The sequence below is a fragment of the Crinia signifera genome, chromosome 4, assembly GCF_055691185.1.
Source record: "Crinia signifera chromosome 4, ASM5569118v1, whole genome shotgun sequence".
NCBI lineage: Eukaryota > Metazoa > Chordata > Amphibia > Anura > Myobatrachidae > Crinia > Crinia signifera.
This window is the reverse complement of record NC_139220.1, coordinates 118461472-118478693: the sequence shown is the minus strand read 5'-3', so window position 1 is coordinate 118478693 and position 17222 is coordinate 118461472. Positions and strand designations below refer to the sequence as shown.

General features: G+C 42.1%; 1 protein-coding gene across 1 annotated transcript in view; it reads right to left on the bottom strand.

Annotated features, from left to right (window-relative positions):
• The window catches only part of PPM1H (protein phosphatase, Mg2+/Mn2+ dependent 1H), a 143879-nt gene that overhangs the window by 51689 nt on the left and 74968 nt on the right, over nucleotides 1-17222 (bottom strand). The window contains exon 6 of the mRNA XM_083182308.1: nucleotides 7020-7138. Coding sequence (XP_083038434.1) covers nucleotides 7020-7138 — 119 coding nt within the window. The remainder of the gene's footprint in view (nucleotides 1-7019; nucleotides 7139-17222) is intronic.

Here is a 17222-nt window from a genome sequence, read left to right as displayed (position 1 = left end):
TTACCGTAGTCAATATTGTCTAGCAGAAATTGCTTAATATAGATTGACTGTGCAGGCAAGGCAATTATGGATCATAGACCAGGCATTCCCAACCATGGTCCTCAAGGCACACTAACAGTGCAGGTTTTAGTGATATCCAGGCTTGAGCACAGGGGACTTAATTAGTATCTGAGTGATTCTGATTAAACCATCTGTGCTGAAGCCTGAATATAACTAAAACCTGCACTGTTGGTGTGGACCGTGGTTGGGAATGCCTGCCATAACTATCATTGCTTAGACAAAATCGCTTAGACAAAATTTCCAGTGCATCTAGCCAAAATCTCTCCCAAAATTGCTTAGTCAAAATTGTCCAGTAGTCAAAATCACCCCGTGTGTATACCCCTTATTTGTGAGCAAAGATGCAAGATTGAGATAAAAGTAACACAAAGAAAGTGGCAAAGTTAAGGGAAAAGCAGACAGCACAGGCCCACTAGAGAGACCCCCACCATGCACAACTGCGATTAGTCCACAACTGTATACCAATTCCTTTGTGACAAAAACCTAGTACACTATGCGGCAGATTCAGTTAGCCATGAAACTTACGGTGTGGCTGCAGCCCCAGGTTTAACTTTTAGAACTAGTCAATTAGTTGCCAATTCTCACGTACATGAAGTCTGCGGCTAACACACATTAATCCCTAGTCTTAAATTTCCTGGAGCCACGGAGGGTGCACTTGGTGTGTATTTTTCCTCTCAGCTTTAGAGGCTGCAACAAAAACTCCATGTTCCGTGCACCCTCTGGGGCGAACCATGTGGCAGTAATTGAATAGGGCCAAGCTACAACCATGTGGTAATTGATTGGGACCCTATATGTGGTGATTAGTGCAGGCCCTATACATGCGAACAATGATGCAAGATGAAGAAAAAAGCAGGAAGCACACAACATAAAAACCTAGCACGCTATTTGTGAACAAAGAAAAACTGACTGGGGTCAAAACAGCAGGAAGTAGCAAAATGGAGAAAAGCGCATGCAAGAAATGCAGCAGGCTTCTCACATCATATGGTGCAAAGGGGATAGGTAAATATGTACAAATCTGTAAAACTAAAAGGTGATGACTGCTTTCAGATGATAGTTACTGGTTTGTTCATCAACACCTGCAACTTTTGTTGACACGCTTTATATTTCCAGCTTTCTTCCATGATATTTTGCCACTTAATTCATATAGCGGTTCCAACATAATTAAAATATAAATTAATATTAGACCACTATTTAGAAATGTATTTACTAAAAAAGGGACTGTAGAAAATGTAACCTTTAAATTAAAAAAAAATGTTGTGGAAACCAATATAACGCAAACCTCAAAAGACTCCCAAACTCTCTCTCTCTCTATATATATATATATAACCAAAACAACCAAAAGTATGTGTGTGTGTTTGGGGGGGGAGAGACGAATAGGGTTACCACCTAGTCCCTTTAATTCCGGACACATATTAATTACACAGGTTCTGTGGCTGGCTGACTTCAGGACTCCACTTCACCTGGTTTTAAACTGCCACAGAACCTGTGTAATTAACATGTGTCCGGAATTAAAGGGACTAGGTGGTAACCCTAGGGACGACACACACAAACACCATAAAAGGGAAGTTTGGAAAACTGTGGCATATGGAAGGACAAATGTTTTGGATGGGAAGCTGCTGTATAAGAGAAGTCTGAACATTTATCTTTTTACATGGATATCGACTAAGTAACGGAACATTCAAGAACACAGGCAATGCATTTCAGCGATGCGGAATCACCAATAAATCAGATTAAAGTGACATTTTAAAAACCTTGAAATAATCAGCTTTATGTCTATAATGCAGTACAATGAAAGAATCAAGAAGGAAGGTCATATACAGTATTGGGAAACATAAAACTCTTTAAGTCACTTTTTTATTCTTTGCTGGATAAATTGTGAAAGACTTGAATCACTAGAGCACACAGTAGAATTTCTCTATTTTGAGAATATGTAATGTTTTTATATTTAACACATTAAAAAAATCATAATAATGTGTGCCTCCGCCTCCACAATCTATTCAATTCACACAAATGAAAGCTGGCTAATATGTTTTCCGCTCCTTGCTTTATAATTCTAACAAAGAATAATAAGCACTTTTTTGTTTCAATAAAGTGGAACCAGAAACTCTCACAATCAAAGAAAAAGGTTGCTGCGGAGCAAAAGAAAAGGACTTAAAGCAGAGATTCTTTTAATCAGATCCTCAAAGAGTGAAATACCTTTTTAGTTAAAGAGCGAAATAAAATAATTCCCTAATGCTTAGTGGCATGGCAGAGCTCCAAAGTCACAGAAGAAGGAAAATACTTTCCTGCATACCAGTATATTTAATAAAACGGTATCAAATGAATCATGCCCAGGTATATTTTTACTAAAAGGGATAAAAACCTATTTACGAATTTTAATATTAGTGGAATATGCAAATAATTAGTTTACATATTTGTTATTGTTATTGTTAACAATTCATTAAACAGGTCTTGACAATAAAAAAAAAATCTGGTTTAATTTACATTCACTATTTCTCTTACACACTCACCAATACTATTACCTAGTGCTCCTGCTCCTTATTTACCTCTGTGCCCTCACATCTCATGCTTCACATACTCATTGCTCTCTCAATAATTATTAGCAAACCCTGTTTTGATCAATATCAATAGCACCTACATGGCCTTGATGTTCTCTAGTGCCGCTCACTATTCTGCAACTAATTATATACTGTACCCTCACAATTGTCTAGTTACTGCTCATCACTACAAATTGTGTTCCCCCGATATGTTCTGCCCCCCCTACAGCCCAATTCACTTCCTACAACAGAAGTTTTCTTATTGACTAATGGGGATTTTTTTTCTTTAAAGGGTTAGTGGTTCTACCCAGAGTTAGGTATATTATGTAATACAAATGGAGAAGAGAAGACTATGTTGGGGGATATGTTTTATACTTAGAAGATATTTACTATAGAATGATAAAAAAAAAACTATTATATGATAAAAAAATATAATGGAGGGGAAAATATCCATGTGTGTATGTACAAAAGTCTTAGGGCCTTCTTCTAGTTCACTCTTTCTGACAAAATCCTTCTTAGATCAACAAAACCATGTGCACTGCAGGTGGGGCAGATGTTACTTGTGCAGATATAATTCGATTTGAGTGGGGTTTTATTTCAAAGTGAGATCTATATTGCAGTGTAAAAATAAATCAGCCAGTATTTACCCTGCACAGAAACAAAATAACTCACCCAAATCTAATTCTCTCTGCACATTTTACATCTGCCCCCCTGCAGTGCACATGTCCATCTAAGAAGGATTGGTACTCTTTACCTAGAACGGCGCCCACGATTGAAATCGCGGGATCGCGGGTAAAATCGCGGCAATCGCGGTAATCGCGGGTAAATCGCGGGTACATCAAAATCGGGTACCCGCGATTACCGCGATTTTCCCATAGGGAACAATGTTAAAAAGGCAGATTGACCGCGATTTTAGCGTTAAATGCCTCAATGCCCGCGATTTTTACATAGGAAACAATGTTAAATGGGCCACAGAGCCCTAATAGTCCCCCTGAATTGTTAAATGGCCCCCACAATTTTTAACGCCACCCCACGATCAACGTGAACCCGAAGCGTGGCGAGCGCAGCGAGCCCGCGAGGGGCGGCGGTACGCGTCCTACGACCTTTTCATGCCCTACTATCCACGTCGGCGTGGAGTTGAGAATAGAATAGTGTGGCGAGCGCAGCGAGCCACCGAGCCCGAAGCGTGGCGAGCGCAGCGAGCCCCGCGGATACCTTCACAGGTAAACGCGTCCCTTCGCGGGCTTCACAGGTGTCCGCGTCGCCACGGACACCTGTGAAGCCCGCGAGGGGACGCGTTTACCTGTGAAGGTATCCGCGTCCCCTCGCGGGGCTCGCTGCGCTCGCCACGCTTCGGGCTCGGTGGCTCGCTGCGCTCGCCACACTATTCTATTCTCAACTCCACGCCGACGTGGATAGTAGGGCATGAAAAGGTCGTAGGACGCGTACCGCCGCCCCTCGCGGGGCTCGCTGCGCTCGCCACGCTTCGGGTTCACGTTGATCGTGGGGTGGCGTTAAAAATTTTGGGGGCCATTTAAGACTTCAGGGGGACTATTTGGGCTCTGTGGCCCATTTAACATTGTTTCCTATGTCAAAATCGCGGTCATTGAGGCATTTAACGGTAAAATCGCGGTCAATCTGCCTTTTAACATTGTTCCCTATGGGAAATCGCGGGCATCGCGTCGCGGGCATCGCGGGTACATTTATGGCCGGCCGCGACGCGACCGACGCGATTTTTCAGGTTTAACATGGTTTTCAATGGGAAAATCGCGGGCATCGCGTCGGTCGCGTCGCGGGTAGCCATAAATGTACCCGCGATGCCCGCGACGGGCGCCGTTCTAGGTAAAGAGTACCGAAGGATTTTGCCAGAAAGAGTGAACTAGAATAAGGCCCTATGTTGGGGGATATGTTTTATACTTGGAAGATATTTACTATAGAATGATAAAAAAAACTATTATAAGAAAAAATATATAATGGAGGGGAAAATATCCATTTGTGTATGTACAAAAGTCTTAGTGTCTGTGAATATTAATAAGCATGGGGGTTATTCAGAGCTGTTCGCTGCTGTGTGAGTTTTCAGAGCCTAGCAATCATACAGTTGCTTCCCAAAGACAGTGAAAACCCGCTCTGTGCAAGTCTGCGAATGGCAAAAATATCACAGATCGTCGTACAGCTGCAATTCACCATCTAATGATTGTTCCAGTGTGTGCAGTTTTTGTGTATCTCTGACCTTTTTACATAACTGAGATAAAAAAGATAAAAACAGGATGATCGAGGCCAGAGCGGATGTCACATATCCTCCCTGAAAACATTTGGGGGGTGCCTTTGTTTTTTCCTTACACGCCCATAAAACAGCCAGTTATCACCCGCAAAAGCAGACTTTCCAAAAATGACAGAATACCAGTCTAGTATACAGATATAGTAAAACATTTTTTTTTTTTTTTATGTATTCGTATTTACAATGTATACCCTTATTGGTATACTGGTTATATAACCAAACTTAACAATGTCAAGTAAAATCACTGATACCCTTGTTTAATCATGCAGGGAAATGGGCAAAATTGCAAGCACATGTAAAAACAATGTAATTGTGCTTTTTATTATGGTGGCTACACAGCATCTTATGGTTACAAATTTGCACGGATTATGGGATAAGTATACTGTAATTGTAGGGTAATGTAACCAAATCATACTAAATGGATGATCTGTGTACAATGAATCAGCTTTGTCAGTGGATTTCAATGAAACAGTCTTTAATGATGGATTGAAGTTGATGATCAAATTAGTATCTACCCCTAAATTACAGGCCACAACTTGCCTGCATACACGGTTTTATTAAATTGGAGTACAGTGTGATGCTCTATGTATGTCTTATGTATTGATCAATGAGGATACTATGCCACATAATGCAATTTTGTCCTTTCCTCTGCATGACTAAACAAGTGCGTCAGGGATGTAACCAGCGCTACAAGATCTTCCAAATTCAAAATATTTTTAAACTCAAACAAAAGTAATAATAATGATATACTGTATGATAAACATATTCAGCACATATATGGGGTATAATGCAGCCGGCGAGGGGGGTTTTAATGGCAAGTATCGCCGAAAACAAGCCATCCTCGCCAGCCACTCGCCTTATGCTATGTTCTGAGAAAATCCAGACTGTGAGATTCCCCAAACAGTGAGGTTCGCAGCGAATGCAGTGAGCCCGCTGCACATAGCCACGAGCCTCGCTGTTTATGGCCGCACTCGTCATTTCCACCTTGCTTTTTTAGAAACAGTGAGGTGGAAACGGCGAGTACAGGAGGTGGATTGAGGGTGGGCTATGACTTTGAACAATAGGCACTGCTCACCGTCATTGCTCACCTGATCTGTTGTTTGTTGGAGAACTCTTGGATCCTAAAATTTCAATAACCAGAACATTTAAATTTCGTCTCTGGAGCTTTAGGGAAGGTCCTTTATTCATTTTCTCAGGACACACACACACAACATACTTAAAGTAATTTTCCTTAGGGTACTATTCAAAAATATTTTCATCAACTTACTAAACCCCCATTTACACCACTCACAACTAGGGTGGCCAATCCCGGGATCGGGATCGGCGGGATCCCGGGATTTGGCCCCCAAAACGCCGGGATTTCAATCCCAGAATTGGAATATCCAATCCCGGGATTTCGGGATTAAACTGCGCATGCGCAGTTTAATGCCGGGCAGCGTCTGAGCACTCAGACGCTGCCCGGCTTCTCCCATAACCCGCAGTGCGCAGCGTGACGAGGTCACGCTGCGAGGTCACGCTGCGCAGGGCACAGCCGCACATCCACGGCTGCCCGCCCAGCGCTCCCGGCCAAACGCCCGATCGCCCACCCACCCAGCGCTGACGCCCGCCCGCTCGCTCACCGGCACCCAGCGCTGACGCCCGCTCGCCCGCCCACCCACCCAGCGCTGACGCCCGCCCACCCACCCACCCAGCGCTGACGCCCGCCCACCCACCGCTGACGCCCGCCCGCTCACCGGCACCCAGCGCTCGCCCGCTCACCGGCACCCAGCGCTCCCTGACAACCGCCCACCCACCCAGCGCTCGGGCGCCCATGGTGTTTTTTATTATTAGGGAAGCCAATCCCGGGATCCCGGGAATCCCGGGATTGAGCATTTTTCAATCCCGAATCCCGGGATTGAAAAAATGCCCCGGGATTGGCATCCCTACTCACAACCCACGTCAGACCAGTGTTCCACCCTGGTAAGGACCTGTGTAGGATTCCAGTGTCAATGGACCTGGGTTGGTCCCTTTTACACGGACCTGGGTCCGACTTGGGTTTTTCCTCTGTGTAAAAGGGTATTAATGACCTGAAGGGAAAATCAGCTCACAAACAAGTCCTAAATTCTAGTCACACAACTCCCGTAAATTTGTAATACGCAATGTCTCACCATCCAGTCATGTTAAAGTCTCTATACAGCATCAGCTTGCCCAGTTCCTTGCGTTGCACTCTTCTTGGAAATTCTAAATGTGTAAACTCATTTCCGAGCAGGTGGGGCTGTAAAAAAGCCTGCAAAACAATAAAGAACATAGGAACTTTCTTAAAATATAAAGTATTTATCATACATTACAAAGACCTGGGGGTTCATTACACTGAATGTGAACCAAATTTTGCATATTCAATTAAGCAGTGTTGCTTAAATGCTCAATCTAATGTCATTTTAGTTCCCGGAAAAAGTGCAAATTCTTAAAATTATGGGGAATAAGAATTCAAATTTGCATGTTATAAATCTCTGGGTCAAAGCAAAATTGCAATGCACATCCTGCATTTCCTGCATCCCTAATTAGGATGTATCTGTAAAGCTTTATTTAACAGTTGACATAAAAAGAACATAAAACTTTTACCTCAGAATTTTTGTGAATTGAGACTTAAAAGGTCAATTGGTCATCACCTTTACTATGACAATCAATTGCAATCTGTGTCATTCAATATTCTATTTGCTGCCACCGCAATAATTATTCCAGTAACTATTTGCATCCTGATCTGTGTCATCCAATAATCAGATTCTGCAATTGTTTTTTTCCTCTACCATCTTGTATTCCTGCATCATATCAGTTTTTTGGTTACAATTAATCCTATTTTCATTTCACCTGGCTTCTGTTTTACCTCATTCAAAGTCCCTCCTGCATGATAACAATTGTTAGCCCAGTAAGCGTAACAATATCTTGGGGATGGAACCCAAGTCAAAGCACAACATGCATTTATGTTTCATATACACCTTATACATATAGCCTAAAAGGTAATTGTAAACAATTTATTTAAATCACATCGTTTCAGGCACACAGTTTGTGTACATATGTGAAATTCATTTCCTTATATCCACAGCCTGAAGATAGTTTGTGAACATCAGAAAGCACCGGTGGCACCATCACAGCAGTGTAAAAAAAAATGGTACTCTTTACCTAGAAGGGCGCCCGCGATTGAAATCGCGGGCGTCGGGGGTAAAAATCGCGGGCATCGCGGGTACATAAAAATCTGCTACCCGCGATGACCGCGATTTTCCCATAGGGAACAATGTTAAAAAGGCTGATTGAGCGCGATTTTCATGGAAAATGCCTCAATGCCCGCGATTTGGCCATAGGAATCAATGTTAAATGGGCCACAGAGCCCAAATAGGCACAATTAACCCTTAAAATGTCCCCCCAAATTTTTTACGCCACCCCACGATCCACGCCAACCCGAAGCGTGGCGAGCGCAGCGAGCCCGCGAGGGGCGGCGGTACGCGTCCTCCGACCTTTTCATGCCCTACTATCCACTAGGGCGTGGAGTGAGAATAGAATAGTGTGGCGAGCGCAGCGAGCCACCGAGCCCGAAGCGTGGCGAGCGCAGCGAGCCCCGCGAGGGGACGCGGATACCTTCACAGGTAAACGCGTCCCCTCGCGGGCTTCACAGGTGTCCGCGTCGCCACCGACACCTGTGAAGCCCGCGAGGGGACGCGTATAACTGTGAAGGTATCCGCGTCCCCTCGCGGGGCTCGCTGCGCTCGCCACACTATTCTATTCTCACTCCACGCCCTAGTGGATAGTAGGGCATGAAAAGGTCGGAGGACGCGTACCGCCGCCCCTCGCGGGCTCGCTGCGCTCGCCACGCTTCGGGTTGGCGTGGATCGTGGGGTGGCGTTAAAAATTTGGGGGGAAATTTAAGGGTTAATTGTGCTTATTTGGGCTCTGTGGCCCATTTAACATTGATTCCTATGGCCAAATCGGGTCCATTGAGCCATTTAACACTAAAATCGTGTCCATCGGGCCTTTTAACATTGATTCCTATGGCAAATCGGGAGCATCGCGTCGCGGGCATCGCGGGTACATTTATGGCCGGCCGCGACGCGACCGACACGATTTCCATGTTTAACATGGGTTTCAATGGGAAATCGCGGGCATCGCGTCGCGGCCACACATAAATGTACCCGCGATGCCCGCGACGGGCGCCCATCTAGGTAAAGAGTACCAAAAAAATAACTAAAAATAATCTGATTTTTGAAATATTCCTTGAATTGATGTATATGGGAGACTCAACCTATATGAAATAACAGTTAAAAAAAAAAAAAAAATTAAAACAGTTGAGTTTGAGAACCCCTGCTCTAGGTATACAGTATGGTTTCATTATTCATAGAATAAGCAACAATGCAAAGCTGAATGAAAGTCCAAACCAAAAGAGCTTCGACACGTGGCCTGTGTGGAACTAAACGCGTATATTTTCCCCACATACCGATCTGTTCAAGTCTATGCATCCAGACTAGCCCCCATCTATACTTTTGGTTTCTTACCGGTCTTCTTTATCAGTGTACCCTAGGCTCTCCCTCCCAGAAACAAGGAAGATACACCTTGCACTAAAAGGTAAGCTAAAATAAAACAAAACAAAACCACACCATCTATTCATGTGAATGGTCCCCTCAGGACCTACAGTGCACATACTAATGTAATGGGAGTTTCCAGTATAAGACGTTATGCTGCTTTACCAACAGATCTTAAAAATGGTATTGAGAACATATTTTACTGGCACTTTTTAAAAGCTGAAATTATACAAAAGGGAAAGCTATAAATGAAAATATTGTATCTATGTGTAAATGTAAAAAGGAAGCAATTACATTTTAAAAAGAAAAACAAAAAAGTGAAACGATAAAAGAAAAGCTGAATGCATAATAAAATATACATTTTCCATGTCCGGATATTTCATAAAAAAAAGGAGAAGGTTAAAGTATGAGAGATATGTGGTATCTCTGTGGGAGGTAAATTCTTACTTTACAGAAGGTATTTATTATAGCCGGATGTTAGCTAAACGTGGATTTTCCATTGAGGTAAATATGTACAGGAAAAAAAAAGAAAATCAATTTGTACTACAGTATCTTTGCCACATGACCTTCAGAAGGGCAAGTGCAGTTATGACTCAAAGACTAAGAAATGGATTTTGATTTGTCTTTTGTTGGGGAATGTCACAATGCAACACATTAATAATATACTGTAGAGTAAATTCGCAAAGCATTGCTAATACAGTACATGGCACTCAAGATTGTTCTGTTCCTTAAATGGCATCATGAAAGGAGTTATTTAATACAACATATTTTGTATAAAGCTATGTATTACATAAATATGTCATGTTTTACATTATTAGGCTTACATTATTCCCAGATGTGCCTGAGGAATCTTCCACCAAATCCTGGAAATCTTCAGGACATTGTTTGCAAATATGCTTAAAATGGATTTTAGGGCTATTTATAAAGATAGTTTATTGTTATTTTGCTATTCTGTTTAAAAAAAACAATTGCACACTCACATTATAATTGTGGAATGAGGACCACTGGATTCTCCGATTAGCTACCCTGGCTCCTGGTTAGGAATGGCCATCGTTGCCTTTGCCATCGATGGTTGTCATCGTTGTCAAGTGTAACTGACCATCGATATTGCAGAAATATTCACTGGATGACCATCGATGTTTTTACATATCGATGGTCATCCATTTTAATTGATTGGTCTGTGGGCCATTAAAAATGTGGGGGCGGGGCTTCGCGGTTGCCGGGGATGTAGCTATGCTCAGTGTCCCGGCACCTTGGGGAAAAAGCAAAAACGAAACTATTCGTTTAAGCTTGACATCGATGGTGGGAAACCATCTGGTTCTACCACATGATGGAAAAACTATTTGACATCGGCCATAAACCATCGCACTTTATCACTTCTCTTACATTATCACTGCTTCATACATATACCCCTCAGTCCTTTATTGGACCATTTTAGAACATTCTTTTTAGTATCATTATTGATTTTATTATTAACCACGAACATTTCCATTTTGTATTGTTCACATGTTTTATACCATTTTTTTTTATAACCTATTCTATTGTTATAGCATTGTCTTGGTGACGGGTCACAACGGCACCTGTCGCCACTGACACTGGCACGCTGATGATATCATGCACTGTTACCCCAGATGTACCAGTGGTTTCTCCCGCTTCCGGCTTCTTCACTTAGGTGCTCCTTAAAAAAGGTAGGGCACTGTGTTGTTAAGCCTGATGAAAATACTCCTGTATTGAAACTTTGCTGTATTAAAGATTTGTAGCCTACAATTGTGGTTTTCTATGTGAGGGCACCCCAGGGGTGAATTTAGGGGTCAGTCCGCCCTAAGGCACAACATTTTTGCCCCCCCCCCCTATTTTAATATAATCATTATTAAGGTAGAAGTCATATATATATATATATATATATATGCAAAAAATGGAAAAAAGCGCACTCGTGAGTATATAAAAGTATAAATTTACTAATGCACATATGCTCACATACATCAAGGTTCAGGATAATCAGCTTGCCAGCATAATAAGGTACATCAACCGGTACGATGGAACAAGCAGGGAGACGTCAGATGTTAGCAGGAAGGACCTCCAAGGCAGACCGCTCTCACCGCCGCACTTGTAGGCCTGTATCCAGGGACGCAACTCCACCACAATCCGGGACCTCTCTCAGGTAAGCTGGAAGCAGACAGCCAGAGACGCAGGATCACGTCAGGAGTCTAAGCCACGCCCAACGCGTTTCGTCACCGTTGGACTTCGTCAGGGGGTGTGTCCATACCTCTCCTGGTATGGACAGTCCAACGGTGACGAAACGCGTTGGGCGTGGCTTAGACTCCTGACGTGATCCTGCGTCTCTGGCTGTCTGCTTCCAGCTTACCTGAGAGAGGTCCCGGATTGTGGTGGAGTTGCGTCCCTGGATACAGGCCTACAAGTGCGGCGGTGAGAGCGGTCTGCCTTGGAGGTCCTTCCTGCTAACATCTGACGTCTCCCTGCTTGTTCCATCGTACCGGTTGATGTACCTTATTATGCTGGCAAGCTGATTATCCTGAACCTTGATGTATGTGAGCATATGTGCATTAGTAAATTTATACTTTTATATACTCACGAGTGCGCTTTTTTCCATTTTTTGCAAGTACTTTATCGGATCCCTGTGGTGAGGGCCTTTCAAAGAGCGGCACACATCAAGATACCACTAATATCCCTATCATCAGAGGACTTTTGGTTTGCGCTGGTATTTTCTCTGTATATATATATATATATATATATATATATATATATATATATATATATATATATATATATATATATATATATATATATATATATATATATATATATATGATATAAGATCGCACTCCATACAATAGATAAGCAACCACTGGGGTGACGTCCAGAACTTTCTTGGCAAGAAAAAAGTCCATGTATATAAAGAACAAAAAGACTCACTCTCCAGACTGTTTCATGCAAAATAAAAGCTGTGTATTTGTATTCACATAGACATCAATATGCTGCAAAATAAATCAGCCTATGACGCAGAGATCTGCAGACAATTAGCAGACAACAGCACATACGAGTTCCACCAACCCTATCCCACGCATCAAACGACGGGTTGATGTGACCATTCTACGTGCTATACAGAATCAATGGATCACAGAGGGCTTGGCCAAATATCTAACCGTGGACTACCCCATTTGTCCCACGATATACACCTTACCAAAGGTGCACAAGACCCTTGACAATCCCCCGGGACGCCCCATCATCTCGGGGAGGGGTTCCTTGTTGCAACCTTTGGCGGTGTTTATCGATGGCTTTCTACAGAAGCTCATGCCCCTGATTCCCAGCTACATCAGGGATACAGGGGATTTTCTGGAAAAACTCAGTCTAATACCTGACATAGGCCCCAATACACTATTAGCCACACTTGATGTTTGTGCCCTATATACCGTCATCCCCCATGACGAGGGCTGCAAGGCTATACGTGATTTGCTCTGCGTTGGAGCCCACCGCGATCCCCCCGTTGAGTTTGTGGTCGAATTACTAGAGCTTATTTTGACCCATAATCACTTTATGTTTAATAACCAATACTATATCCAGCGGGTAGGGACCGCGATGGGCTCCAACATAGCGCCATCATATGCAAATACGTTCATGCATGGGTATGAACAGAGATATATTCTTCCTCATTATGGTCAACATATTGTTTATTTCAAGCGTTTTATTGACAACATTTTTATTTTATGGAATGGCACTTCCAGTGAGTTTGATGAGATGGTCAATGAACTTAACAGTCTACCCACCACCATTAGATTTACAGGACAGGTCGACTCTCAGTCCATCAATTTTTTGGATGTTACCATATTCAAATGTGAAAACAAATTGGGCAGTACTCTGTACCGTAAACAAACAGATCGCAATTCTCTACTCTATGCAACCAGCAACCACCCACCTGGACTGAAAGATAGTCTACCGATATCACAATTTATGCGGGTCCTCCGCAACAATACCTGTCCAACACGCACTGAATTACAACTACTTGAAATGAAGGACAGATTCCTCGCAAGGGGGTACCAAAACAAGTTACTGGACGAATGCCTGAAGAAAGCTCGGTCGAAGATCGGCAGCCCTACCACCAAAAGTGGGCCTACAAATATTTATGTCACACAATTTGATGACAAATCTAGAGCCATCCCTCAACACTGGCCAGTTGTAGCCACCGACCCGATCTTACACAAGGCAATACCCGACAGACCTACTGTGGCATACCGCAGGGGCAGAAATCTTAACCAGTTACTTAAGCACAAGGGACAAACTAGCACTGGCGATACAGCTGTAAAAATTTATAGGATATGACCTGAAATGGCGCCTTGCTGCCTGTGAACTGTACTTAACCCTGGCTATCACCAAATAGCCTTTACAATACCATACAATCACAAAAAATGGGAATTTCCAATCACTGGCGCAAAGAAGGGGATAAAGGTGTCTATGTCTTCTTATGTTTTTTCTCAAAGATCTTCAAATGTTGTCACTCCGCCGATGTGTAGGAGGAGTTAAAGAAGAATAATGACGATTAGATGTAATTATCCCAAATATTAGAGATAAAAAAGTGGATATATCAGAAAAAAACTTGGGCGTACCCCACTTACGGTAAGTAGGGCAGTGTATAGGCTCGTAGTGGTTTCTTTATGTTCTTCTGATGTCCTTTTCAAGGTAAGTTTTTCTCAACGTGGATGGATGTGCAAAAAAGATATATACACAGAATCAATACATGGATATGTACTATGTTGATTATATTTCTTCAAAGGTACCCCCGTGAGCTCAATAACTGGTAGATAGTAGTGTTCAGTCGTACCTTACTCACCAAGAGATAGAGCAAGGTACACATATAAAGGTTTCTTTTTTTATATTCAAGGTGACTGTTATATGTGAAGATCAACAGTGGGTAAACGTACCCCAACTCACGTGGAAAGAAGTTATCTTTAAGCACGTAGCGGGTTCTTTGGATGGATTCAACTGCTGTCAGTAGACCATTGTTTTCTCCCAGAATTTGATGGTGAATAAAACAAATGCAATAAAAACTGTGTGTCAGTTTATTGCCAAAGTATTAATAAGCCTCCTTTCTTCTAAAGTGACCCCGTGAGATCAATAGTCGATAGACAGTGATATCCAATCGTACCTTACTCACCAAGAGATAGAGCAAGGTACACATATAAAGGTTTCTTGTTCTAGGTGATTATTGTGTGTGGAGGTCAACAATGGGTAAACGTACCCCAACTCACGTGGAAAGAGGTTATCCTTAAGCACGTAGCGGGTTCTTTAGATGGATCAGACTACGCTCATCAGACCATTGTTTTTCTCCCAAGATGTGATGGTGAATAAAACAATACAAATAATGTGTCAGAGAATTGACATAATATTGCCAGAAAGTGACTGTGTTTTATTTATTTCTAGTGATTTGGAAGGTACTGGTCTCGTACCATAACTCACACAAAAAAGTGCAAATAAACACCCATAAAAGGTATCTTTAGAGATAGATTCCCTCCACCTCGTGGTAGTTTACTGAAAAGGCTCAATACCAGGAGATTTAATGATCTTCAGAATTTGCGTACCCAACTCACAATTTTATCAATGTTACACCGCCCATCAAGGTATCTTTGTCTTTAAATAGGGATCAGTTGTGGTTTTAAATTTTTCCTTTTCCTTTTAAAATACTCCAACAGTGATCTCTTCAAAAGTTTATACTGTATTTTATTATACGGTAGAAAACAGATAAAAATCCTCCATCCCAACAATGGAAGGATCCCGATACATCCAATATAGTACAAGTCCCAAAAATAGAAAAAATAGTAAACTTGTCTTGAAAAAGGTGTTGTAGACACCGAAACGCGTTGACAAGCACTGTGGAGAGTGAGTAGCCATCATCCTTTCCCCTCTGGATACCTTTTTGGATTGATTGTATGTATTTTAGCAATTTTAAAATTATTTTTATTGTCTTTTTACTATTTTTTCTATTTTTGGGACTTGTACTATATTGGATGTATCGGGATCCTTCCATTGTTGGGATGGAGGATTTTTATCTGTTTTCTACCGTATAATAAAATATAAACTTTTGAAGAGATCACTGTTGGAGTATTTTAAAAGGAAAAATTTAAATCCACAACTGATCCCTATTTAAAGACAAAGATACCTTGATGGGCGGTGTAACATTGATAAAATTGTGAGTTGGGTATGCAAATTCTGAAGATCATTAAATCTCCTGGTATTGAGCCTTTTCAGTAAACTACCACGAGGTGGAGGGAATCTATCTCTAAAGATACCTTTTATGGGTGTTTATTTGCACTTTTTTGTGTGAGTTATGGTACGAGACCAGTACCTTCCAAATCACTAGAAATAAATAAAACACAGTCACTTTCTGGCAATATTATGTCAATTCTCTGACACATTATTTGTATTGTTTTATTCACCATCACATCTTGGGAGAAAAACAATGGTCTGATGAGCGTAGTCTGATCCATCTAAAGAACCCGCTACGTGCTTAAGGATAACCTCTTTCCACGTGAGTTGGGGTACGTTTACCCATTGTTGACCTCCACACACAATAATCACCTAGAACAAGAAACCTTTATATGTGTACCTTGCTCTATCTCTTGGTGAGTAAGGTACGATTGGATATCACTGTCTATCGACTATTGATCTCACGGGGTCACTTTAGAAGAAAGGAGGCTTATTAATACTTTGGCAATAAACTGACACACAGTTTTTATTGCATTTGTTTTATTCACCATCAAATTCTGGGAGAAAACAATGGTCTACTGACAGCAGTTGAATCCATCCAAAGAACCCGCTACGTGCTTAAAGATAACTTCTTTCCACGTGAGTTGGGGTACGTTTACCCACTGTTGATCTTCACATATAACAGTCACCTTGAATATAAAAAAAGAAACCTTTATATGTGTACCTTGCTCTATCTCTTGGTGAGTAAGGTACGACTGAACACTACTATCTACCAGTTATTGAGCTCACGGGGGTACCTTTGAAGAAATATAATCAACATAGTACATATCCATGTATTGATTCTGTGTATATATCTTTTTTGCACATCCATCCACGTTGAGAAAAACTTACCTTGAAAAGGACATCAGAAGAACATAAAGAAACCACTACGAGCCTATACACTGCCCTACTTACCGTAAGTGGGGTACGCCCAAGTTTTTTTCTGATATATCCACTTTTTTATCTCTAATATTTGGGATAATTACATCTAATCGTCATTATTCTTCTTTAACTCCTCCTACACATCGGCGGAGTGACAACATTTGAAAATCTTTGAGAAAAAACATAAGAAGACATAGACACCTTTATCCCCTTCTTTGCGCCAGTGATTGGAAATTCCCATTTTTTGTGATTGTATAGCACTGGCGATACAACCTGGCTACACACCCGCAGACCGGGATGTTTCAAGGTGCCGGCTGCACTACGTGCAACTCCATGATCCCAGGAGCCAGCTTCCCACACCCACACAGCGGGATTCCAATAAAGATCCAATATAAATTGCATTGCTTAATGGATCATATCATCTATTTGCTCCACTGCCCATGCGGATTGACCTATGTGGGTCTCACCACCTGCTCCTTTCGCGAAAGGATGGCGAACCACAGGAGTGCCATCAACAAGGCACTCGCCAAGGGTAGCTCCGATAAACCTGTTGCACAACATTGTTTGCGACATAAACACCAGGTGGCATCGATCAAATGCAGGATCATCGACTGGGTCCCACCCCCACCCAGGGGCGGAGACAGAGCCCTTATCCTAAAA